Source organism: Terrapene carolina, unplaced genomic scaffold (assembly GCF_002925995.2).
Source record: "Terrapene carolina triunguis isolate 2854851 unplaced genomic scaffold, T_m_triunguis-2.0 Scaffold234, whole genome shotgun sequence".
NCBI lineage: Eukaryota > Metazoa > Chordata > Testudines > Emydidae > Terrapene > Terrapene triunguis.
This window is the reverse complement of record NW_020664585.1, coordinates 14,983,676-15,010,839: the sequence shown is the minus strand read 5'-3', so window position 1 is coordinate 15,010,839 and position 27,164 is coordinate 14,983,676. Positions and strand designations below refer to the sequence as shown.

The 27,164-nt window shown below is 41.3% G+C and overlaps 1 protein-coding gene across 9 annotated transcripts in view; it reads right to left on the bottom strand.

Moving 5' to 3' along the window:
- The window catches only part of FBRSL1 (fibrosin like 1), a 714,791-nt gene that overhangs the window by 195,952 nt on the left and 491,675 nt on the right, over positions 1–27,164 (bottom strand). For all 9 annotated transcript variants that reach the window (XM_024218289.2, XM_024218285.2, XM_024218290.2 and 6 more), the window contains exon 5: positions 10,486–10,515. In XM_024218289.2, the coding sequence (XP_024074057.2) occupies positions 10,486–10,515 (30 nt within the window). The remainder of the gene's footprint in view (positions 1–10,485; positions 10,516–27,164) is intronic.

Here is a 27,164-nt window from a genome sequence, read left to right as displayed (position 1 = left end):
AGTGTAAGGATTGGAGCAGGAGATTGAGAGTCAGGAGCTCCTGTCTCTGCTTCTAATTGCTTTTGAGGACTGGAGCAAGACACTTTACCTTAATTTCCCCATCTGTAGGATGGGAACCATACCTCTAATTACATGGATATTGAAAGGCTGAATCGATGTTTGTGCAGTGATCTGAAGATATGCATTATGAAGAATAAATATCTTATTTTTACACACAGTATTTCCCCCTTCCTTCCTCATTCTCATATATCAGGGGTTCTCAAACTGGGGGTCGGGACCCCTCAGGGGGTCTCAAGGTTATTACATTGGGGGGTTGCAAGCTGTCAGCCTCCATCCCAAACCCTGCTTTGCACCCAGCATTTATAATGGTGTTAAATATATTTTAAAGTGTTTTTAATTTATAAGGGGGGGGGGTGTCACACTCAGAGGCTTGCTATGTGAAAGGGGTCACCAGTACAAAAGTTTGAGAACCACTGTCATATATTAGATGGGGTGGGGTGGGGTGGCAAAAGGGTTAGGTGAAAACAAGTTTTTACTCATCCACTTAAAGCACACTGCCCTTCCATCTGCTTTACACTGTACATCATCACCTACTGTCCTAGCTGGAGATGATTTTTGAGTACTTAAACTGTTGATGGCTGTTGGTAATGATGTATGAAGCAGAAACAAAGCCAGAGTTTCAAAGAATCGTGGAGACTTCAAAAGGCTGAGAAGAACTAGTAATATGATTTTGACTAAATACAGATACATTCAGCAAGAAGCTGCCACTTCTACCAAATGAGCTCTCCTTCTGGAGCAACCTTTTAATTTCTTGCAGTTGCACAAATGATCTCTTCTAGCACTGTGTGTTAGAGTTCAAAGGAGACAGCGATCAGAACAATATCTTGATACTCTCGCCACGTTAAAGCACTTAAGAGAATAAGCTTCAAGGTCCCAGCAAGAACAAGACTTTCAATGTAACACGAAAAACATTATGAATTTTAAACAAAACAAATCCAAAATGTATTCCGGTTTAGCTAAAGTTAATTAATTAATTTTCAAGGAATGCCTGTCACTCTTAAAGAGAATAAATATATACAAGGCAAATGTCCAAAGATTAGTTTTGGCTAAGACTGTTTGTAATAAGAGTGTAATAATAATACTAGTAGAGGAAGTGGTTACATCCTGGGACTGAGTCAGGAGATCTGGGCTTCTAGTCCCAACTCTGCCACTAGTTCACTGTATGACCACAGGCAAATCACTTATTTTCTCTGAACTTCAGCGTTTTCACCTGTAAAATGATGACAATAATGCTTACTCATCTTTTAGCACACTTTGAGACCTCTGGATGAAAAATGTTATATAAGCACAAATTATTATTATTGTGCGTTATTTGTATTCCAGTAGTGACTAGAACATGCTAAGTTGCCTCCACACTCAGAGCAGGACATCACAGAGCTCACAGGAAGAAAAGAAGCCCCATAAAACAGAATAAATTAAAATAAATATCAACTATCCCCAAATGCACATCAGCCTAGCTATGAGCTTTTGTAGACCTCATGGCAGAAGTGGGTCTTGAGAAGAGATTTGAAGGAGGAGATACCAGCTCCCAGCCGCCGTGGGTGGAGGAGGAACCTCTCAGCTCCCAGCCACCAAGGTGGCAGGGGAAACCATGCAGATGCAGCAGCAAAAGTCACAGACAGGTCACAGCTTCCATGAATTTTTGTTTATTGCCCATATCCTGTTCATAACTTTTACTAAAAATAACCACGGCAAAATTTTGGTCTTCGCAATAACATCAGAAGACAGTGGTGGGAGAGGAGGATCAAAAGGAAGACAGGCTGGCAGCGCTGGCAGAGTGAAAGAGGTGTGGGTGATGCATTAGAACAAAAAGGGATTGGTGGGCAGAGGCAGAGCTGGGAAGGGCCCTGAAAAGGAGGACAAGAAACTAGCATTTTATGGAAAAGACAGTGCCAGTGGAGGGACTCAAAGAAGGCTGGAGGAGGGTCCTCTATTGTGTGGCTATAACCTGCCCTCGCAGGGGGGCAAGCTCAGTGATCATTCTAATAGGCCTTCCTCATTAATAACTACTAGAATCCTCAGAACAGGCAATTCTGTTTCCTTCCCCTGCCCCTTTCACCTGGGTTCCGTGGGGATTGGAGGGAGGCTGAGGGACAGACAAAAGTTCAGGCTAAGGGAATAAGAGACTCATGGTCACTTATTAACCATAGTCTGATTGTCCAGGATACGCAGTGGTGCATATCATATATCACAGGGCAGGCTTCAGCAATTAGTATAAATAAATAGTTCAGAAAGCATATTTATATCCAGAACTAAGAGATTGCTTAGGTTTTGAGAGCTGCAGACACTACAAATTAAACTTAGATCTATTGATATTACCAACCTGGTTTATATATGAATGGGAACCCTTTTAATTTCAGCCTATTGCTTTTCTATTTATAATATTCCAGCTAGCTACACCTGCTTGATTATCTTTAAAAACACTTCTCAGGTTGATTCCATTAAATAACAAATGACTATCTTTAAAGCGAATGTGGCCCTTTCCCCTGAACTAGTATTTATGGACAAGAACATTTGGGGCTGATCTTTCTGGTTGAGCAGCACATCTAAGACTAAGCCTTAAATCACCTGAATGATGCATTGACAATAATTGGCCTGCTAACGCAAATTCTTACTCACATAAATAGTCCCACTGAGGTCAACAGGACCAGTCAAGTGACTAATGACGACTGGCCTGATTTTTAGAAATGCCGAGCATCCACAGCTTGAGTTGGGGATGTTCAGAACTTCTGAAAACCAGGCTCTACTTGCACAGATAAAGATTTGCACGATCAAGTCCCAGGGATGTTGCTATTTTGAATGTTAAGTTTAATATTCTTGGAATTCCCTTCCAATGTTACTTAGACTGAGGCCTCAGTGTTGACTGTTGACAGGCAACTGAAAATATATGATTTGGTGACTGTGCTCAGACTATAGGGATTAGACCTACATTTTTTGCATTAGTGTCCTTAACTATTGAGATATTTGGGGAGGGGATTTTGCTCTTTGATTTGGGGACTGGCTGTGTCAGATACAGGACAGGCACAGAATGTGGTGGGTATCCTGACAGGACACCGAGGCTAATGAAAATCTTGTAGGAAGAACGAAGCTGAATAAAAGTGAATTGGAAAAGATTCAAATCTGTGCAAACTACTTGCCCGTAGTCTGAATGCTACTGATCCAACAAGACGGAAACCTGACGCAGGTACCGGACAAATCAGCTCTGTGTTGTTGACCCTACAATACTACAGAGTAATCGAAATGCCAAAAGCTATAAGCATTTAACACATATATCTTTTTCCTCATACAGGAAGATTCCAACCTATCCCAGGCATTTTTAAAGCCTAATTTTCACTGTAGCTCAATTATGAAAGCCCTTCAGCAAATTTTTAGGGCTTTTCCAATCAATGAAGACAGAGTGGGAAAATAAGAAAAATCCTTCATGGAAAAGGGATTCTGCTTAGTCTTTGGAACTTTTTTTTAATTAAAAAGACATGTTTCTGTCTCTCATCAGCATGAACCCAAGGAACGTTTCTAATAGTTTTCAGCTCTTTTGCCATCTTATATTGTACATATTGCATCTGGTTTTACAGCTACGTTGGCAAAATACTGTTTACCTGGACAACTGAATCATTACCAAGATATATAGCAACCACTAAAGAATATTTCCACATAGTTAAAAAATCAGAGGAAATTATAAATTTTAGGGAAATTCATCCCAGCTGTTTGAAGTGCAGGAAAGGTGAGCAAACCTTTGTAAATCCATCAAGCCTTCCTTCCCCAGCCACCCCAATCTAAAAGCCTTAAAATGCAAATGACTTTGTCCTTGGATGTGATCTTGATTGTAAAGATTTTGTTTTGTTTCTTTCCTCCCTACCGAAGACAGAAGGGATAGTGAGTGAGTCTTTAAACTCTCAGTTCTTAAGGCTGTTAATATTTCACATTGCCAGCAGGGAAAGGAATTAAAACTGCCAGCAGCTATCCAGATAGATTTAAAAATCCCCTTCCCTTCCTCCCTCCCTCCTTTTTTCTTTCTGCATCCCTTGGCTTCAGAGAATATTTTCCCCGCAAATTGGTTTTAAATTAAAGGAGGTGATGAAAGCAATGTGCCGTCTCAGCATTTTCCCAGGTGCACTTAATCTAATTTCATTAAGGAGATCAGGACAGATGATCGCTACAGTCGAAACATTAAGTCTGTCCATTTTTGTATAAAAAACCATTAAGTCTGTCAAAGTGTCGGCGGGTGGGCTGTTTATTATTGGAGATGAAGGCGCGCTTTGCTTCCCCAATAAACTGTCAGGAGCAGTAAACCACAAATTAAGTCAGCTGCTGCCAAAGATTTAGGCAAAGATCTCCAACTAATTTTGACACAGGTGTGAGAAAGGCCAGGGAAACGGAGCCCTTAAGTAGGTCTGTGAGGTTTGGGAACCATGTTTTTTGTGTATATTTGCTATGATTTTTGACAAACTTCAAGCCAGTGCAATGCGCTGAGTCATTGGCTCAATATGGTTTTAAACTTCCAGATGACAAATGGCTGTAAATTGGCATTGGGCACTGGTAAGTACTGCAGAGCTTCAAATGCTGAGTTTACCACCACTTTTACCTACACTGCATCCTGCTCAGGCCCATCATCTTATTCTTAAGCAGAAGTGAACTCATACAAACTTCATTCAGCCATTTCTCCCTTTTAAGTGTTTTTGCAACTGTCAATACACCGTGGAGTCACGATGCATGGGTAATAATAAAAATATCACACAAAATTAAAGGAAACCCAACAAAACAGAGAAAGTACAGCAAACTTCTTTAAAAGCACAGAAAAATGAGTGAAGCTTTCAAACTGAGTTTTCAGGCATTAGGAAGCTCAACGTAATCTATTTGTTCAGAAGGACATCTTGTTTCTAGTCAAAAAATGCAGTTTGGTAAAGAGAGTCAGGATATTATGAAATGTCATTAAAGTTCTTTACTTTTTAAGTTAAATTTTCTTTATAGTATATACAGAATAATTCATGATCCCTGATAGAGTGCATGATTGTTGCAATTCTATCAAGAGCTTTTTACTCATCTTGTAAACCACAAGGGAGCAGTTGAAACAGCATCTGACAAGCAGAATCTACCAGCCAACAGGTACATTCATCCTGCATTTTGGTTCGGGGGAGTGGTGACACATGAATTCTCAATCAAGGAGAGGCAAATGTAACCTCTTGACTTCAACACTGACCCATGCACCAGTCCAGGCTCCGGAGTACAAGGGCTGATACAATAGACTGCAATGACTCAGCTCTTTGTGCATTCCTAGTCTGTAAGCTGCTCCAGTAGCCAGAATGTAACACACCTAGAACTCATTTCTGGACAAGTAATCAAGAAGCTAGAAAAAAACAGTCTCCAGCATCTGTAACTTCTGTTTTTGTGAGATAGGGTTCTGTAGTTCTGACAGCCTCACCTGGACTCGTGTGAAATGCACTTTGCAGTCTGGAGCTTTCTGGTTATTTGTGCCCCAGAATATTTTTAATGGGAAGCCAAAGAACTGAGGATGCATCAGACATTGGACAAAGGAAGACCCGCGTGGAGAATGAAAGCTTAAGACGCAGTCAGTCAACCTGAGAACTGAACAGAGGGTTAGGTTTGGTTTGGGAACTGACATAGATTTGGATGGGTATTTACATTGCCCATCCCTTTTGCTATTAAACATTTTCAGCTGATTATGGAGGGGCACTGATGAACTACAAAGTGTTCTCCATCCAGTGTTCCTTCAGTCCAGTGATGCTGAACATCAATGACAGAGTGGAAATTAATGGGGGAAATGGGGAAAAAAACATTCACAAAGGTTTATCTGAAGAGACTGTGATTACATGTTGGGAATATTTTTGCTCCAAGAAGCATTTCAAAAATGACCTTTGCAAGACTCTTACATCACCCACACTTGTACTAGCTCTCTATGTACTGTGTACATCTGAAGACTTTGGACAGTGCTGACATTGTACACTATTTGGAGCAAGGACTGTAAGCTGTCATATATTTATAAGGTGCTGAACGCATTGTCAGTGCCCAGTAAATAACAGTAGCAGGGTGAAGTAGAATTTGAAGAACTAAATTATGGTGTGTGAATAAGGTCTAACAAATGGGCTACAAAGGAGCCTGAAGCAAACTTACTGTGCTTTTGCAAAGAGCACTATGAAAACACTATTTTGGCAACTCCACCAATGCTCTTTTTAATTTTCACTTCAAGCTCAGATATTACTTACATGAAGCTCTCCTACCAGAGCTAGAATACAAAACTGAATTGCAGCATAAACACACAGCGAACATTTAATTAACTTGGAAACACAATGTCATTTTTTCTATGTCTTATTTAGCACCACATTAAATGAAGAAATGCCTGATATCTAACCCTTGATTTGGAGAGCTTGCTTATATCCAGAGTCCATACAATTAAACTGACAACCCATAATTTCACACACAGCAGACAGAAGCCCAAGAATGAAAGAACATGAACGCTGAATTACTTCGAAAGAAAGAAATAGGCTTTTTTTTAAAAAAAAAAAAAACACGGTCGTGAACATTGTTATTAAAAAAAAATCAGAACAACATTTTGGTGTAATGAGCAGAGCTTACTCATTCCCTTGTTTTATGCAACTTGACTTTTGGCTTTCTGCAGAACGCCGTTTAACAGAGCACATTACCAAGCTGCTAGCCACTTTTCATAGTGATGCTAAAGCAGGTAAGAGACAATAAGTGGAACTGTTGATGGTTTATATTACTCTATTATGTTAATGTTCACTAAAGTATGCCATAAGCTCTCTCATTACATGTGTATAAACCAATTCTCTGTGGTGTTATTCCTGTGTTAAATGCTATAACTACATAAATCTTGAATTAATGGAGACTTTATAGTTCCTGAAAATGAAGGGTAATTGCTATCTGTTAATGCTGTTGTTGCTATTAAAGGAGTATATATTTTCGGTAACAATGTTTATGGACCATGAGCCTCACATAGCAGCTACTGCACAGTTTGGAACATAGTGTAATACCGTTACCAGACAAACTCCCCTCCTCTTCCCGCAACACCCCCCCCCCCCCCCCCCAAAAAAGTGATAAACTCTCCACAGCTACCACAAACTACCCTGTAATTCTCCTAAAAATGGCAGAGTCCAAATCCATGCCCTTCAGTGAACATAAGGCAGAAGTAATGGGATTCATGTTACCGTCTCTGGGAATGCATGGTTGTCAGAGCTCTTCGTTTGTCTCAGTGGTAGAAAAGCTCAGTTTATTGTGTCATTTAAAAAAACCCAAAAAACAGTTCTTAGAAAGGATGGAAAGTGGGTGCAAGAAAGTATCTCCCCGTTCGCTTCCCTGGAGAGTTCTGTGGTGAAACAGAAACTTGAGGCAACGGTTGGTGGAAATTCGCAGCACTCTCCATCAGAAAGTGGAAGGGGCGGATTAGTTCCTGGCTTGATTAGTATACCTACCTGAAGTCTCTGTGCTTTTAAAAACAGCAGAGTCATCATTTGAAGCACTGTCACAATCTGCCATCAGACTGCACCTCATGCAACTATAAATATCACTCTTCCGTTCTGGTTCATCTTCTTTATAATTAACTGTGCTCTAACTTGATTACCCTATGCCACTGCCCTCTAGAGTACTGGATGTGACTGCATAAAAGTAAAAACTATGAAGTGTCTGCTTATAGCTACTAATACAGGGAAGAAAAATTACAAACGTTGCTCTAAACAGATGCATTTTTAAAATGTTGGGTGCTGTAACAACCTATATATCTATGGGCTAAATAAATAAGGGATAAGCAGTAGGCAGTGGATAGAATATGGAACTGGGAGTCAGAAGACTTGAGTTTTATTCCCAGCTGATGCCACTGACTCTGTGTAATTGTGGACAATTTCTCCCCCCTCCCATTTCCCCACCAATAAAATGGGATTGCAGCTGCTACTAACTCACCTTAGTGAAATGATTTGAGATCTACAAATGAAAAATGCTATGTAAGCGCAAAGTATTTTATTATTAAATGCTGCCCTGCATTTAATTAGTGCTCAAAGGGTATGTGTGTATGTATTATATATAAAGATGGCACAGAGAGCTTCTTGCTGAGCAAGCAGCAAGATAGGATCTCTCTGTAGCACTTTAAAATGCTAAGAAAGGTGCAGAGTCCATACCTCTTATCCCTTAGAGAGTGTGGTGTGTGGGCTAGAGCATATGTCTAGCCCTACAACTGGCTGCAAAGGGCAGGAAATGTTATTAAAGGGCACACTTTGCTAATGTTCTGAGGAGTAGAAATACTCCCCAAGTCCCCAGTGTAATCTCTCAGGCTACAATAAGGAATTCTTTGTTGAGGCCACTCAGGCCAGCATTTTGATAGCTCCTTGTTGCATCAGCCAGGGCAGGATTAAGATCTATAACCAACAGTTGTCCACTTATGTATAACATCAGATGTAAACAGAGCCTGGTTCTCCATGTGCTCCATGAATTTAGTGGGAATTCCACATGAAGGGCATTTGCACTATAAGGCCCATTGGAAAGACTGAAATCCCTCCACTTCAGCCATAATGGTGCTTATACTTATGTGCTACATGCACATGTCTTTGCGGACACAAAAGGCAACTTTACTTAATGCCAGAGACCTACTTAATGAAATTGATGTCTTGCCTCATGTCTTTACAGATCAGAGAAGAGAGATAAAAAAAGACAATTGCTCTCTCTCCCTTTTTGGTACAGAAAGTACTTTGATTAGGTAGGATTTACTAAAAGGAGGGGGTAGTTGGAACATGTATGAGACTGGATGGTCCAATTACAGATATATATGAAATGCTATAATAATGGTATGGGATGCTACAATGGTCTTTCATTTGCTGTAAAGGACAGTAAGTTACCAGCCAAACACAATGCCGCTTCCTCTAAAGGTAACCTCAGATCCCACATTCTGAAAGCTAATCAATGTTGTTCAGATTTCAATTTCTTCACTACAAGGTGAAGTCAAACCTAATCTAACAAACGTCAGTCTCAGGCTAGCTGGGTCTACCAGTGTAATTTAGATAATCATTAATAGCATAGCTTTATAATAAAACTACATGTCACTTACAACTTCATCTGAGGTTTGACTGGCAGATCTTTTAAACTGTTTTCTAAATGATTGCTTTTACTTTCTCTGATTGGGCAGTGTAAGAAATGTTTTAACCCTTTTGTACCCAAGGTTTGGGGGAGTAAATTCAAGCTGTTTCTCTGCCAAAAACCACCCTCTGTTGTTATTTATCCTTATGTGGAACACAGCCTTAGAAACATATGCTGCAAAAACAAAATGTATGCTGAAAATGTCCACTGTATGTTTCATTCAAGAGCCATTATTAAAATATTCCTCTTTGTTTAAGATTTTTTGCCAAAATGTATCTGTTGTTTCATTCAGGGAAAATTAGATATTTGAGTGGACTTTTAAAAGAATACAGTGAAAAAATGAAGGACAGCATACATTTTCCTGGTTTTAAACCCATGCCAAAAAACAAACAACCCTCATAAAATTTAGTTAGCATTAGCTTTCAATGCTGCATCTTGAATTCACTTCTTCCTATGGTTACAGGCAGTTGTGCTGCCAAACAAGATATGGAACTTCAGAACTCAGCCTTTACATTTGTAATGCTGATCCAGTGGAATCTGTGCATGTTGTTGGTTCTCATGCATGGATATAAGGGACTGGAAAAACAAAGAATAGAACAGGTTTGATGAAGGTTTAACCTGAGACTAATATCTGCTAAAACAGATGGCTATGGGGACGCTGAATATTTTAAATGCTTGATGTTCAAAAGCATGTTGCAGTTGCTGCTTCCAGTAGGGGTTGTCTGTTTTCATTGCAAAAGTGATGGTTAAGCACAAGAATGAAGGTCAAGGGGATGAAACAAGAAGTCCCTGTACATATACCAAAACATATTCCTATAGCCTCCCACTGTCTAACATCCGTATCAAGCAAAAAGGTCAGAAAAATCATTGCTGCGTGATAAATATGCATGCAACATGACAAAATACTCCCTGACAGTTACCTATCCTCACAGACAGTGCAGTACCAGTTGTCCATCTTCTAAACCCATTACAAAACTGACATGTTCAAAGGTTATTATAAATAAAATATTGGCTCTAGAGGAGTCATCAGGGAAGTCTTTCTCCAAAACAAAAAGCTAGTGCCAACACAGTGGCTTACATCCTACTAAACCCTGGCACATTAATCAAGAAGGGGTATTGTGTTAGCAACAGAAAGCTCGGCTCCATGTCTAAGCTTAGGGCAAAGGCTGAGACTATCATCTTGTGAAGCGGATACAAGTTACTGATATTTCTAAATTTGACATGAAGGCTAAAGGAAAATATTATGTTATTGTTAGATTCATTTTTATTTTTCTCGTAGGGGAATTTCCAAGCTAGTGAAGCATATGGAAAAAGGGAATTCAGTCTTACCTTATCGTCAATATCACTCTCGCTGTCACACTGCAGATTAGAGAAAGAGAGAGAGAGAAAAGGCTTCATGAAATATCTGTATATAAATGAAACTCCTGCATCATCATCTACAATCTTTCAGGTGGCTGCTTAATAGATATTTCAATGAACAGAGAGTACACTTTCATTGTATGCATTTTACATTGCCAACATAAATAAAAAATGCAAAGAAATAGCAATTTCCTCTTTTTTTAATAAAAATACAATGTGCTCATAGTTGAATTAGATGTTCACACACAAAGTGGGCTTTAATCAAATGAGACAATCAGCTATGTGTTGCAATAACCACTGGATGTCACATGGATATTTCAACACAAATCTTGCCCTCTTTTCATCCAAAACTCTGGAAATGTATAGACAACTGTGGATGCCTCTAGTTTGATAAGCACTTTGTCATTTAATGAGGAAACTGTGAAGGTGGCAACAATTTCTAAATCAGATTAGTGCACCCATAATGGTAATTTAAAATATATATATAATACATTTTTTAAATAGTGTAGCTTAAAATGAGATTGCGAACCCAAGTCGAAAAGTGTTTATTTAAGGAGTTTCAGAGTGAACTCTTTTACCGTTTCTGAAAAGGGAATATTTCATTTTCATTGCACAAGTGATGGCAAGATAACTTGAGCTCTGAATGTTTAGGGCTGTATGGATTTCATTGGCCACAGGTCAGAAAGATTTACATTTGCAAGATAGAAATAAACCCAGACAGAGTGGAAATGTCTAGCTGTTGTGGGGCTTCTGGATTCCACTGGAATTTTAGTTCACCATGCATGGATATTGCAGAGCACATTTGCAAACAGAGGTTAGGATGGGAATCCATGTTGTGAAACGCTTTATTGGGGCTCAACAAGCTCAGACCATGCACCACAAGTATGGAAACTGGCGGTGAGAAATTTGCACATTTGTATTACCGAAGAAAGAAAAGGAAACCTTTTCTTAGGTCATCTAGTCCCCATCTTCTAATCTCCAGAGAGGGAGGATTGTTCCTTACTGTATAATAGGTCAGTTTAATTGGAACGTTGTGAAACGTCATGCAGTGACACTCTTGCCTTTCTGTGGTTTGCCTTAGAAATTACATAGAAATCTCTCCTTCCTTTTGGCATATGAAGTGGTCATCCCCAAGTGCCAGAAGGATCCTATGACTCTGTATTCTTTGATAAGTACAAAGCACACAATGACCTTTGGCATTCGTCGGTCATGATTCTATAGTTAAGATTGCCACGGGTTTCCACTCTAAAGCTTATTCTCACCTAACTTTTTGCAGTAATAATATTCCCGTCTAAAAATTTATGTAGATCATGGGTGGTGGGGGGGGGAGGAGTCAATTGTTTGGCTGTTATTTCAACAAACATTTTCAAATGTTTCAAAAGTTTTTAAAAAATGACATGCCCCATCGCTTCTTCAAATTGTAACTGCCTCTCCTGGTTTTCAGCCTCCTTTCACTGACAAATGCCACAGTTTTAAAATAACATGCGCATCCGTGCACTTGTGTCTGTCACAGTTTTGAAGAAACAAGAATTCAAAGCAAAAATGTTGGTAATCTTGGTTAACTACTGATTTGATCTCTTTTTAGTGATGCTGCTGTACAGAGACTTATCCATCTATCAGCAGCAATGGGCAGTGGTTAGGTTAACCTGGGAACACTCTGCAGCTAATGTGGTGCTACAGGTAGCTCAGTCTTAGCCAATTTAGTGCTTCAGCACCGAAATGTTATGTGCAAATCTAGAAAAGCTGCAAGCCTATTTTCAAGTATAAAAATGTAAGCAATTCAATAGGATATGGGACTACCGAGCTAAATAGGATCCCACGGCAACCTAGGTCTCCCCTCACAGCCCACCATAAGTTTATGCAACCCTATTTTCACTTTTGAGCTCCTTTTACCTTTTTAAAAGAAAGAAAAGAAGGAAAATCACAACACACAAACTTTGTTAAACTTTCAGGTGCCCTTAAGGCTCAGTCATTCAGTTAACTGCAAAAAGATAGTTATCTTTTCAGTAACTGGTGTTCTTTGAGATGTGTTGCTCATGTCTATTCCACAGTAGGTGTGCGTGCTCGCCACGTGCACCGGTGCTGGAAGTTTTTCCCCTAGCAGTACCCGTACGGGGGAGCACTCCCCTCGACCCCTGGAGTGGCGCCTGCCTGGCGTGGTATAAGGGGAGCTGCGCGCTCCCCCCACCCTCAGTTTCTTCTTGCCAGACAACTCCGGCATCGGGGAAGGAGGGCGGGATGTGGAATAGACATGAGCAACACATCTCGAAGAACACCAGTTACGGAAAAGATAACTGTCTTTTCTTCCTCGAGAGATTGCTCATGTGTATTCCACAGTAGGTGATTCCAAGCTGTATCTGCTGGAGGTGGGTAGGAGTTCACAAGTTCTCAGGACGGAGTACCGCCCTGCCGAACCCGGCGTCATCCCTGGTGTGGGAGACTATTGCATAGTGCGAGGTGAACGTGTGAACCCAAGACCATGTGGCAGCCCTACAAATGTTCTGAATAGGGACGTGGGCCACAAAGGCAGCCGACGAGGCCTGCGCCCGCGTCGAGTGTGCCCTAACAATAGGCGGTGGGGAAACACCCGCCAACTCGTAACAGGAGCGGATGCACAAAGTGATCCAGTTGGACAGCTGCTGAGTGGAAATCGGCTGGCCTCTCGCATGCTCAGCTCAGGTGACAAACAGCTGCGAGGACTTTCTGAACGGCTTGGTTCACTCGAGGTAGAAAGCCAGAGCCCGCCTCACATCGAGCGTGTGGAGCTGGCGTTCCTTATTAGTCGCGTGAGGTCTGGGGCAAAGGACTGGTAGAAAAATGTCCCGACCCATATGGTAGGTGGAGACCACCTTCGGGAGGAACGCGGGGTGTGGGTGGAGCTGGATCTTGTCCTTATGAAACACCTTGTACGGCGGCTCGGAGGTCAGAGCCCTGAGCTCCGAGACCCGCCTGGCCGACGCGATAGCAACCAGGAAGTCCACCTTCTATGAGAGGTGAGACCAGGAACATGTGGCTAGCGGCCCAAATGGGGGCCCCGTAAGCCGAGCCAGCACCAGATTCAGGTCCCACTGCGGGACTAGGGGCTTAGAATACGGGTAAAGCCGTTCCAAACCCTTAAGGAACCGTCCGGTCATAGCATGGGAGAACACCGTGTGTCCTTGCACCAGGGGATGGAAAGCTGATATGGCTGCCAGATGCACCTTGACCGACGAGGGCGCCAGGCCCTGGGCCCTCAGGCGGAGGAGGTAATTGAGGATAAGCTGAAAACTAAACTGATTACAGGTACTACTGAACGAACAGTCCTGGGGATAAGCTGCAGCAAGGCTGGAGCTAAGCAGTTCCAATGCACCTTTACTGGCGGCAAGAAGGAACTGAGGGTGGGGGGAGCACGCAGTTCCCCTTATACCACACCAGGCAGGCGCTACTCCAGGGGTCGTGGGGGGCGCTCCCCCCTACGGGTACTGCTAGGGGAAAAACTTCTGGCATCGGTGCATGTGGTGAGCACGCACACCTACTGTGGAATACACATGAGCAATCACTCGAAGAAGAAGAGCTGAATACATTTGTTCCATGTTATATACAGTGCACTCCATTTATAAGAATCACTGATATAAGAATCAACCACATATAGTGATCAGAACCACTGGAACAAAATCATTCCTAAACTAACTAAAATACGCTGCTTGTAAGAATCAACTGCTTATAAGAATCAAATCATCCCGGACTAATGTGATTCTTATAAAAGGAGTACACTTGTATAAAGTAGCAAATATTTAATAATGGACTCTTCAGTTTAGCAGAAAAAGGTACAACTTGATCCAATGACTGGAAGTTGAAGCTAGACAAATTTAGACTGGAAATAAGGTGTACATTTTCAACAGAAGGAGTAATTAACCACGGAAATAATTTACCAGCAGTCCTGGTGGATTCTCTGAGCATTTTTAAATCACATTGGATTTTCTCTAAAATATACGCTCTAGAATTATGTTTGGAAAGTTCTATGGCCTGTGTTATACAGGAGGTCAGACTATATAATCCCTTCTGGCCTTGGAATCTATGGAAAATACTGCAAGAATAAAGGATGTAAAATTCCTGTGATGCTGCGATAGCCATGCATGCCTAAACTGAAATTCTGGAAAGAGACAATCATAAAACTGCAACAAACTCCGAGATATGCAACCCTGTTCCCTTCAAGAGCTGTGCTTATAGAACCAAATGTCACAAGGTAGGCTGCACTACATTTGTATTTTGCACATCTTCCAACATCAGCTTATCAAATCACTACCACTGTCAGGGTAATCTTCAGAAACCACTGGAAGCCAATGCCTATTGGACAGCTCTTGTGCTACACATTAAGCACACCGTTAAATGTTTTGCTAGACTGAAGCCTAAATTCTCAGTAACAGAACCTTCGAAGATGCTGTTGCCTCCTACTTAGACCTTCTACTTTTCAGCATATTTAAAACTTCACTAAGGAATAACTTTATGCAGACTGGTCCTTAGCAAATAATTTCCCACATGCCCTACTTTTCAACTTATGTTGCTAAGTTTCATGAAATGCATGAAATAAACAAATAAATAGAAGGGGTTAGTGTCACTTCTGGAGACCTGGGGTTTCCACATCATGTTTGAAGGTCAAAAGACAACATCACTTTGTTACAGACTCTCATCCTAGTTCCTAGCCCTCGTGGATGTTTGTTGACCTCAGAAAGACTCTCACAACAAAGCTGTGCACAATTGGCAGGTATCTGTTCTGGTGAGGCCCAGGTCTAAGACAGAAGGGGCACCACACCTCGTGATTAAAGTGCACTGGCAGCACACTGTGTGTAGGCACCTGCCTGAACTTGAACTTGGCTCAACACAGTACTGACAAAGCAACAAATTCATCAAAAAGCTTAAGAGAAAAAGAAAAGAGTCAGAGCAGTAAGCTAATTATTGTCTCTATAAATACACTATTTAGGGAGACTGGATGATTTAGGGGATTTCATCTCCAACTGAGTGGTCAAAATCCAGCCTAAGTCAGTAGTGACCAAAAGCCAGTATCATCTAACAGCTGTTTGGAACTCAATATGAAATAGATTAGGTTAGTCCAGTTCCTATAGTGGAAGGGGTCCATGGCCCCAAACCACCATCATGGTTGATACTACCACTTGTGGTCTCTCTGGCCTGGTCTACACTAGAAAATTATGTCGGTTTAACTACACCGGTCAGGAGTGCGAAAAATCCACATCCCTGAGCAAGGTAGTTAAGCTCACTTAAGTCCCTGTATAGACAGAACTAGGCTGATGGAAGAAGTCTTCCATCGACCTAGCTACTACCTCTCAGGGAAGTGGATTACCTGCGCTGATGGAAGAACTCCTCCCATTGGTGTAGGTAGTGTCTACACTGAGGGGGGGAAATGATCTAAGATACGCAACTTCAGCTACGAGAATAGCGTAGCTGAAGTCAACGTATCTTAGATCGACTTACCTCCCGTCCTCACAGCGCGGGATCGTCAGCCGCGGCTCCCCCGTCGACTCCGCTTCCGCCTCTCACCCTGGTGGAGGTTCCGGAGTCGATGGGGAGCGCGTTCGGGGATCGATTTATCGCATCTAGACGAGACGCGATAAATCGATCCCCAATAGACCGATCGCTACCCGCCGATCCGGCGGGTAGTGTGGACGTACCCTATAGCACTACAGTGGTGCTGCTGTAGCGGCACAACTGTGTTTTAGATGTACACTAGCTATAGATTGAATGGACCAAAAAGACTGAATTATCTTTTCACACTTAAGCCCCTGTCTACATGACACTGTGGCTATCATTTTGACTGCTGTGTCACTTAGACTTGCACTGAGATGGGATTAGTAGATTCATCGGTTTTAAAGACAGAAGAGACTAATATGACCATATAGTCTGACCTCCTGCATAACACAGGCCAGAAAATTTTACCTAATGCTGCCTGCATTAGGTAAAATAGACCAATAACTTGTGGTTGAACTGTGGCCTATCTTTTAGAAAGACACCCACTCTTGATTTAAAGACCCCCAAGTGATAGATAAATGACTCAGTGGCTAAAGCGGTGGCAACAGCTGGAGGTTTCTACTCATATGAGCTGAATCTACCCCTACTGTGGATTAAGTGGGGCAAGCAACGGAGGGAATTTTTTAGAAAATTTCCCTCCTTTAAATAGGGCCCAAACAGTAACCAACTTGAAACAAGTTTGAAGTAAATCTGAGAGGTAGTGGGGGGGAGGTTGCACTGTTGATATCCTATGTTGTACTGGTTCTGTAAATGTGGGACTTTCCAGGCTACCAACCGACCACCTTGCAACAGCTCTAAATGTAATTTAAAAATTATACATACAAACTAATCAAGTAATTTCAACTTCTTGTTTAATAATTCTGTATCTCACAAGCATTAATAGAAATTCTTGCTGAGACTTATTCAAAAGAACCCAGTTGTGCCACTTGATATAAATTCTAATTAACCAACCCAGAAAAGTCTTATTTTATTTTAAAATAATTCTTAAACATTTCTTTAAAGTTGATATATTTTTGCCTATTAGTCATGCCAAGATATTTCACAGATTTGCATCATAAATGTTAGCCTTTCTAAATATGGGAGTTTAGTTCAAATGTTTTTGAAAGCAGATTATTTTTTTAAATAATTTTGGAATGTTAATATCCATTATTATCCAAATCTAATGTGATTTCTAGGAGTTATGGGTATTAGTGGCTTTTGAAGATTCAAGGTTGTCTCTCTATTTACAGCTGAGTAGAGTATAATATCAAAAAAATTGAAAAAAGCACTGTAGAAAACTAAAAAAGTCTTACCTGTGCTTTAAGGGGAAAAAGCTTTAAGGGAAACTTGCTTGCTTAATACGGATCTGGTAAACTCACACAGCCATAATGAGTATAAAAATCCATTACAGATGGCTTGCATTACTAAAAGGTGCAGAACTGCCTTATTTAGATGCCTAATTTTGCTCTGTGCGATACACAACTTTGCCTGACGTAGATAAGTGAACTCTGTAAAAAGCAAGTGACCCATCAAAACTGCACTCTAAATTTTATAAACAGACATACAAATGAAACAAACATCTGCTATCTGAGGATAAATTTTTTAATTCAGAATCTGAAAATACGCTATAATTAATTGTTTAAAAACGAAAAGGAAAGCAAAGATTTTCGTTTAATTTTAATTTACATTTTCCTTAGTTTAAACACTAAGGCTCCCATCCTGCAATTGAAAAAGCCAGTGAAGTACCATGTGGGTGAAGCTCCGTTTGCAAATTTGGCTCCATCCGCATGAATCCAAATGCAAGATGTTGCCTTTAAATGGACTATTTTGGACAGCAAGCAACAACTACTTTGTTTATCTTATAGACCAGATGAGAGAGGCTAGATTTCTTTTCCAATCTCTTCCAATCCTGCATAGATTTAAACGTACATAAGCTTTACTCATATGAGTAGACCCAGTGACTTCACTGCAACTATTCAAGTCAGCAAATGTACACAGGTTCTTAGTCTTTGCTGGAATTGGGCTCTAATCTCTTGTTTCTACAAAGAAACAAGCCCAGCGCGCTATGTATGTTAACCTTTGAATCAAACCTGCTAATAGAGCTAAAAGAATGCTACAGTGTGCGAGAAATAATTATCATTATCGGTGTATAATTTGGACTACTCATCAATATAGAATGACCTGGAAAATGAAGAGTGTAAAAACAAGCTCAAGCGCTGGAAAATGGAGGGTGTGCAACAAGCCCAAACAGATTTTCCTCCGACTCCCACCCATTCTCAAAGGAAATCAATGGCCAGCTCCAGTGAAAAGCCAAGCTACAATATTTATTAAGTGCATGGGGTTTTTCTTTAACAATTTAAAGAAACCTACATTCATGTACACATAAAGAAACAGGAACTCTCAGGCTGCTGAATGTGCAAGTGACACAAAGAAAGAAGCAACTATAGCAAAAACAATTCTGCCTGGGGAAATACATGAAAAACAAAACCAATGTCATCTCTTCCTGCTCCACCCTCCCAAAAAAATAGATTTCAATAGATCAGTATCCTTATGCTCCCCACTATAAAAGAAAGGCCTTGGGTCAAAAGAGAAAGACTGATTTCTGTTGAGAGGAGGTTTAGATGAATAATTAAGTAATAGGAGAAACTTCAAGTTGACCCACAGGATTCTCAGGGACCTATAGAGAAAAGGCTGTTCTGGGATGATGGGAGGGGTTCCAGAAGTACTCTCAAAAGAACTAGCAAACTAAGATGGTGTAAGTCACACAACCAGTTTCCACACAAACTTTGCCTAAGGAATGTCAACTGCAGAGGAATCAAAAAAAAAAAAAAAAAAAAAGCAGCTCTCCACAGTTTTACCTCCCACGCAGCTGTTGTCAATGGGACAAAAGCCCTTGTCAAAATACAAAGTTAAAGAAATGTAAAGAATGGCAACTGTTGACAGCTATGGGGGCTCATTGAAAGACAAAAGCTTCAATTACCTGGATATTCCTAGAGGCCTGTTAACACTCCTGGTCTATAAGCAAAACTGTAAACAGCCCATTGTACTGTGTTCATACAGGCTTGTAAAGGGATTATTTGCTGAGTTTTGCCAATTGCCTCTTAATTCCACCAAGAATGTTTGCAACGCAGACCCTAATTGCCCCAGAGTTTGTAAACAGTTTCCTCCAACACAAGGTTCGAGTCAGAACCCTTCCTGCGAGGGAAAGTTAACAAAAAAGAAAAATACAGTGGAACTGGCTCAATCTGCCACATAGAGGCCATAAGTGCTTCCCATCCTCCTGCCCTAAATGAGGCTGAAGTGAACTTTCTAGTAGGAGGAGAGAGGCAAACAAATGGATTGCAGTCAGGGCACTGAAGAACTGCTGGGAGGAGACTGCGAAACCAGCTGTTAAATCAACAGGGAAAGAGGACTTGATCACAATCTCATTGACTGCTATGGTGCAAGATCAGATTCAGGATGAGGCGGAGGTTGCTACGGAGGGTAAAAGTGGTGGTTTTCTACCTTCCACACTTGTAATCCCAGAATTCCCTATGCATTATTATCTGCCCCCACTATCTTGCCTCATGTCTGAGCAATCAGAGACAAGGCAACTCTAGAGAGTGCAGGCTCACAGCCCTACACTTCTGTGGCTGTTGTGCAAGTGGTGGTGGTTTCAGGCAGGGAATAGTTTCAGGATGCCATCCCCTATGCTTCCTGCCTCACAGTTCAAGACCTGGAGTTAGGGTTGGCTGAGGCTATGAGCCCAGCGAGAGGTGAATATGGCAGCTCCTGTGATGGGAGAGGGCATAAAAGGACCAGGTGGGCTGGGTCCTTGCGAGATTTCCAACCTCAACAGGACTTCCAGGGAATACTGGGCGTCTCGAGGGACTTGGCATGAGATTTGGAGCTCTAAAGGGAGCTCTGTATTCAGAGCCACTTCCTGTTTCCCAGTGGAGACAGCCAAACTGATGCTCGCAGGTGCCCAGTGCACAAATTTGCTGATTTAGACTCCAAATAAAAAAAAAGGGTAACAACGGGAATCCTGAGGGCATCTTCTTATGAGATGGGGGAAACATGTCTAGCCCCCTGGGGCAAATGTGAACCAGGGGCCGGGATATTATCCTAGAATTGTGGAGTGACTGATGACATTGCTAGCAGGGTTGGGGGTCAAGGTTCCCTCTCGCCTCAACTCCCGTAAAGGGGAGGATGGTTAGCAGACAGGTAGAGGCACCCAGAGACCCTCCTAGCATGGTGACTGGCTTCTGCTGTGGTGGGAGCAGCCACAGAATTGGCAAAGGCTCAATGGGGTGCGAGTGACTGGTCTGAACCGCCCCGTGACGGGAACCTTGGATGTAATTTGACTAATAAAGTTGCGGCCTGGTTAAAACCCATACCACGTGTGTCCTTGCCTTCTTCCATGCGGTGAGCACACCGAAGTTGGATATGTCCGTGATTTAAAGATGGACAAGGAGTTACTTCAGTGGTGAAACATTCCAGTTTAATATTTGGCCTGAACAGATCAGCTTGATAGAAGAGAAAAAGGGACTAAGGCTCTTAAGAAGTAAGAGCAAGTATATCGATGGAGTAGGCCTTGTTTTGTCATATAAATTGGACTGCTGCTTGCAAGACAAACTAGCATTAACTCCATTCTGCAGTGAACTGAACACAAACTGCTAATCCTTACCACCACTCCATACACATACAACTGGAAATGGGGGAAATATGAATTTTGCTTGCAATTGGTTCAGATGACATTTAAGTAGAAATCAGATAGTTCCAACAACAACATATAATTAGATATTTAGAGGTTAGCAGAACTAAGGCTAGGTCTACACTACAAACTTTTACTGGCATAGCTAGATCATTCAGAGGTGTGATCCTGACCGACATAGTTGCATTGGCGAAACCCCTAGTGCAGACACAGTCCTACTGGAAAAAATACAGGATTTTGCCAGTAATAAGCTGCGTCCACACTATAGTGTACCTGCACTAGCAAAATGCTCCTAGTGTAGACTTGGCCTAATTTTCATACTGATGTGACATAACCAGACTAGAAAGGTGTGCACCACAGTTTAGGATGCTGTTTACTGATAAGTTTTCTGTATTTGTGTGTGTGCACGTTTGTCCATCAGTTGAAGACTGGAATGGAGGATAAAAAAAAAATAGATCAGATTTGGTCAGAAAACAGCCCAAAATAATAAAATCAAAAACCTTTAACTGCACCTTTTGTAGATTTTCACTCACTGGTCTATTTAACAAACACTGCCTTCTTGAATTGAATATGTTTTTTGCGGGGGAGAGGGGAAACATTATCCCTAGGACGATGCGTGGATGTCTCTGCCTTAAAACAAATAGAGCACAGTCCTGATACTCCTGATTCGCACAGCACAATGAGTAGTAATTTTTTCTGCATCCACTTGTACATAGCTCACACACCCACTCAGACAGTACCAAAAGATGGCCACAATATTGTGCGGTTATTATTTACAACCATATATTATCTTATTTCCTTTTAATGGCCAGCTTGCTGGAAACATCAGGCTCAAAACCTTGCATTGTTTAAAAGCAAAATAAAATACTATATATTTTTAAAGACTCCTCCCCCTTGTTCCCTCCTCCTCACCCCCCAAAATTAATTCTCCAGAGCTGCAGGGAGATGCTTATGGCAATGGTTGTGAATGCACGTGTAGGGGTGTTGTTTCCTATTAAGTTTGGCATCAGATTCAAGTCTACAGGGGCTTGCTTAAGATGATAGGAAGAGGGAGTTTTATCATGAGCCAAGCTGACAGAAAAGCCTGCTAATGGGACTTGAGGCATACACAGGAAAGAAAGTGCCAAAACATTAAGCTACCGCCAAGTGTCAGAGGGCCACTGATTTATTGCAGCAATTTTGCCACTGTGTCCTTCTTTATAAGGTCCCATAAGTCCTTCCTGCTGGCAAGAAAGCACGAGCTGCTGCAGCTAGGGGAGAAGTTTAGATCCACAGCACAGAGACTGGCCAAGAGAAAGGAGGGGGGGTGGAAAGAAGGAGGAAATCGAATGTTGACTTGAACTTGCCCCAGGCAGGAATGAGTCCTCTTAGGTCCACTGGCTCCTTGACAGTTTGATGAAATGACTCAGGGCCTCCCTATGGCTAGACCAGCTTAGGCTTCTGAGTACCAGGGTAGAGCTGTAAGAAACAGATTGAGCCTCAGGGCAGCAATTTTTTTCCCCTTCTCTCCTCAGCATTTGGCTAGGGGAAAGGGAGGTTATGAGCACTACAGATGTATATGCTGAGCCTTTGTCTATGTGCATGTAGGAGGGAAGGGGGGGGGGGGGAGAAGAACAGCACGAGTGTATTAGTAGTGGCAGCCAAGGGTAGCCCTGAGCACTATAACTAATTTTGAGGGGCAATGATGCATCGTATGGTCTGTCTGCTGTTTGGTCTGAGGGGGCCCCTGTTGTGAAGCAGCAATCAAGAGGACATTTTGTTAAGTGACCAACAGCTGTCATTTGCAAGCTGAGAGGAGAGAAGGAAGGGGGGGGGGGAATGAACATTGTACCTTGGAGGCAGAGCACATTAATCCACCAATCTGCCTCAGGTTTAACTCTAAAAATGCTCAGCGCCTCCTCCACTCTATTACCCTTCCTGAAAGATGCATTCCTCTCATGAGGCGTGGATCCGTCAGACAGTGCGAGCTTCCTTACCTCTCTGGGTCAAGGAACCAAGGCTAAAATACTGTTTAAGTCTCTTTTCATTCCAAAAATCAAGTTGATCTGCTGCAGCTTAGGGTCAATCCCTCAAGGACTGTTCCCCCCCCCTTTCCTTTTCCTTAGCACTCATAAATTAATCAAGGAAGTCCCTGACACTTAGTCATTTCATGCTGTACAACATAAAAGACAGTCCCCTGATGATCCATGCTAGGATCTATTAAAAGGGCGTGGGTGTGGGGAGGAGGAGGGAGAGTGCTAAGAAAGAGGGGAGAAGAGAAGGGGTGGTGGGAGGGAAAAAACCTCAACCTTTTTGATTTTTTAGGATAAAAGCTGGAGGACTTTGTTACAAATTCTAGCCTACATCAAAATACCTTAAATAATTCAAAGAACATGTTAAAGGGAAGAAACTGAATGTTGCTCTGATGTTCAGTTGCTGCAACGCAGAATATTACCCAAAACACCACAGCCTGTTAAGGGAGAGAGCAGCCTTGAGCATTTCAGTTCTTTAGAAAAATGTCAGAACCTGTAAAAATCATAATTTCCAGCAACTATTTTTTTTTTTTTTTGCATGATGTAAACTCAGTGAGACTGAAATGTAGGTTTCTGACAAGCTGTTAACAAGACAACTTTAGAAATCTGTCTGGAGCTCTCAGGGAGATGGCTGCCATTTCATTGCTTCGAAGAAGTTCATGACATGACAAGCAAAAATCAGGGAACAGAGACCTAAAAACCACGGTGTAATTTTCATTTGCTTCTGTCGTGAAAGAATTCAGGCAGAAATATTAGAAGGCTGCACAACTAAAAAAGCCAGCGACTGGAAAATCATTGCTTGGGTTTGACAAGCACATCTTTTTATGCTGAAAATGGATTTTTTCCCTCTCTTACGTGAAATAATTTTGTTTAAAAAAGGATTAACTCCAAATTATTTCATGAGCTCCTCAAGGATTCTAAGAGCTGCCGGTTCATACTGTCTAAAAATGATCTGGTTAATATGAAACTTTTTCTACCTTTAGGGAAATATAAAAGATGGTGCTACCTTTTCTTATGGCACACTGCAAGCGTCTGCTTTATTCTAGAGTAACCCGATGGACACTGCTGTAATAGAAGGGCGTTTAATAAAAACAAATTCATATAAACAAAGAATCTGAGCACCCAATGTCAAGGGTCAGTTGCGGAGGGTTTCAAATGCACGTTAGGCTCCTTCAGAACTTCCCAGAGGCTCCAAACTTCATCTTTCAGGTCAGTGCAGGCCAGACTACCTTTCCAGCTGATGCAAATGGAATGCAAAGGTAGGTAGACGCTTCTGTAGATTAACGTTGGGTGGGGCATTGAGGGTTTGAAGGTTGGCAAGAGCAAGTTGGGTAACCAGGGGTTACTGAACGGGAAGTGAAGGAATGGATGAGGTGAAATGGTGGAGAGTATTCAACATTTCAGATAAGCACCCACAATTTCTAATCTAAAGTGAAACCTGTCATTTTCAAGTTTGTCTTTCAATAGTTCAAGGCAAAAGCTGGTTAATGACAGGGGCCCAGTCCTCTGTTACTTCATTGCATAACATTCAGTAAAAATACACACGTGAACACTCCAAGCAATGGTTTCTTTCACCTCTGTGACTTACCTATCTCTACAGCTTTGAGGGCTGGATGGAGTGAAAGGAAGAAGTCCGTTCAAATTTGACTGTTGAAGAGTTGCATTGTATGCATCTGAACTTTCTGTTCCCTTTACACCTTGGATTTAAAATGTTCTTCAGCTGCCATCTTCGTAATTTTTTTGCCCCGGGCCTGGACTACCTACTAGTACGGTCAAAGAGGCCAGGCTTTCCTTCCCTCAACAACCGTGGTTGAAGTGTTCTAGCACATATGCTGACAGCTGCCTCACAGAGGAAATGGGCTTCTGTCGATGATTCCCTGGTTGTGTAAAATCATTAACCAGATTGAATGATGATGATCATGCAGACATGACTGGTAGTTATTATAAGGTTTATCCTTTATTATCAACAACAGCAAACAGTCTTTTATGAGTTAAATAGCAATGGGATTACATAACATAGATTATAATGTTAATTATACATAAGTATTCTAAATCATACATGTGACAGCACCAAAGACTTTCCTTTTGGACAGTTAAAAGGCCTTAACAGAACGATGTATCTGAGTCATCTTACATTAGGACATCCGCTGAAATTATTATATAATGTATTTTGTTTTCCTGATTTAAGACAAACAGGGAATGCTGTAGGTCCTTCTCCCTTTGATTAAGTTTCAGGTCCAAATTGAACATTATGCTAAAAATAATGTATATAACCATGAGAATAGATTATCTTGTATGCAATTTGCAAGCTCTGTTTGGTGTCACCACTTGTCCTAAGATGGCCATACCTATAAAGTTGTTAAAGAACTTGTGCCCAACATTTTCAAATTTGGATACCCAAAGTTGGGTACCTAAAATACACCTTTTTTGGAATTAGGTGCCCAACTTTAGACATCCAAGTTTGAAAATGTTGGGCACAAGTTCTTTAAAAACAGTCTTGGCCCAGTTTCTTTTAACTCCTCCCATGCCTTGGAACACACGTTGTGCATATGTGTGGCTAGGTGCATGTGTTGATATGTAGCCCATTCTGTGGTTTCATTGCCACCATGTGAAAACCAGTAGCTCTACTTTTTCAAGAATGTGTCTGGAGGGGGAGAAGCAATGGCTTGCAAAGGAGTTAAGTTGACAGGATGATCAAATGGGACAAATGCAGCTCTTTATTTATAAAGTAAAATAAAATAAATATTCCCATGACTTAGTCATAACAAAGCACAGCATGTTCCATAGCCACAAGTTGCTGTTCATTCTGGAAGGGTCAGTTTTATTAAGTATGATATTAATGGATTAAAAAGCACTTTATCTACTGAGTTCCTTGCTGAAATTTCCTATAACAGCTTCCTGCCAACTAATAAAGACAGCCATGCATGTTTTCCACCAAATATATAGGTAAATGAAATTCCCAAACAGAGTTACATGCAATACTGCAGGAGAGCTAAGAGTATCTAAATGTATTCCAGTCATAGAAGAGGCACATTTAACAAACCCTTGTTATTTCTTAGTGTTTTAGTGCTTTTTGCTCCTTTTGTTATCCTATTGTGACACGGATATAGCATTTAAATGTACACCTGGACTAGATAAGGCCCAATTAGAAAAAAAAATTATATTTACAATAAGCTTGAGATATCTGGACAGATAGCTATGGTTTCGATGAGGGATTACAATATAATGAAGTGATGTAATGACTTTTTGTCAAATGCAAAATAACCCAACCTCCCTCTTTAAATTTAGTAAGGCTTATGTAGTCAAACCACAATTGTCTTCACCCTTCACCATTGCAAATAGTTTGCTTTTTGAGTTAATATTTGCTGTTTGCCTGACTCTACTTCCTGGTTGCAGACAAGGACTAGCGTTTCTTCATGTTAACATCTGGGTCGCTGTTGAATATTATACACAGAATACCCCAGCTGCTAGGATGGGATGATGGGGCTGGCAGAGTAATTGAAAATTCTCTCTCCATTTTACTCTCTCCTCTAAGGAGCCATCTTGGAGTGTGAGGATATTGGGGAACCACAGTCTCACAAAGCTAATTTGGGCAGAACCAAGGGGCTAGGAATGCCCAAACAAGCAGGCTGTTTGGAAGAAGGGGTAGGATGAGCCATCTGTTAGAAGCGGGTGAGGTTAGTCACATTTTAAAACTACAGAATAAAAAAGAAGTAATGGATCTTTCTCTAGCTTCTCAGTGAAAGCCCATGTAGAGCACTGACACTGTGATGTCTCCCAAAGCGTCTGCCTAATGAAAAGAAAATGACTGACAGGCCACACAATGCCATAGTAAGTGGGGAATGAAAAGAACTTGTCATTGCCTCTGAAGAGGGACAAACCAGACTTCTTTTCTTGTCAGAGTTCCCTCCGCATTGTAAATTGGTGAAATGCAGTGTCAGCCATTCAACTTTGTGTGCACTGTCCTTTCAATTATCCAAAAGCAGCCTTAGATTTGCACCATTGAGCTGTGTAGAAAAGAATTGAAAGAAGAAGGGATGAAAAAACTTCAGTTCATTATTTGCCTGGTCTGTGTAAATACTGGGCCAAATTCTGGCCCTTAGTTAAACCAAAGGTAGGTACCTCATTTATATCAGTCGTAGAATCATAGATGGTAGAGATAGAAATGATCTACTGGATCATCCACTCTGTCTTCATGTCAGTGCAGGCTGTAATTAACCATGGAGTTGAAAATTTGTAAATGTCTGTCTTAGGGTTCCCTAAAGCATCTATCACTATAATGTCAAAGCACTGTAACGGAGGGGAAATTTTGTCAAATTGTCAGTGCATGGATCTCAGCACTTATGCTATGAGGTCCATACTTATAGGTCCATACTTATAACACTGTTGTTAAGAATTGAACTAAGACTAACTTTTCAATTTTGGATGCCAGAGCTAGATCC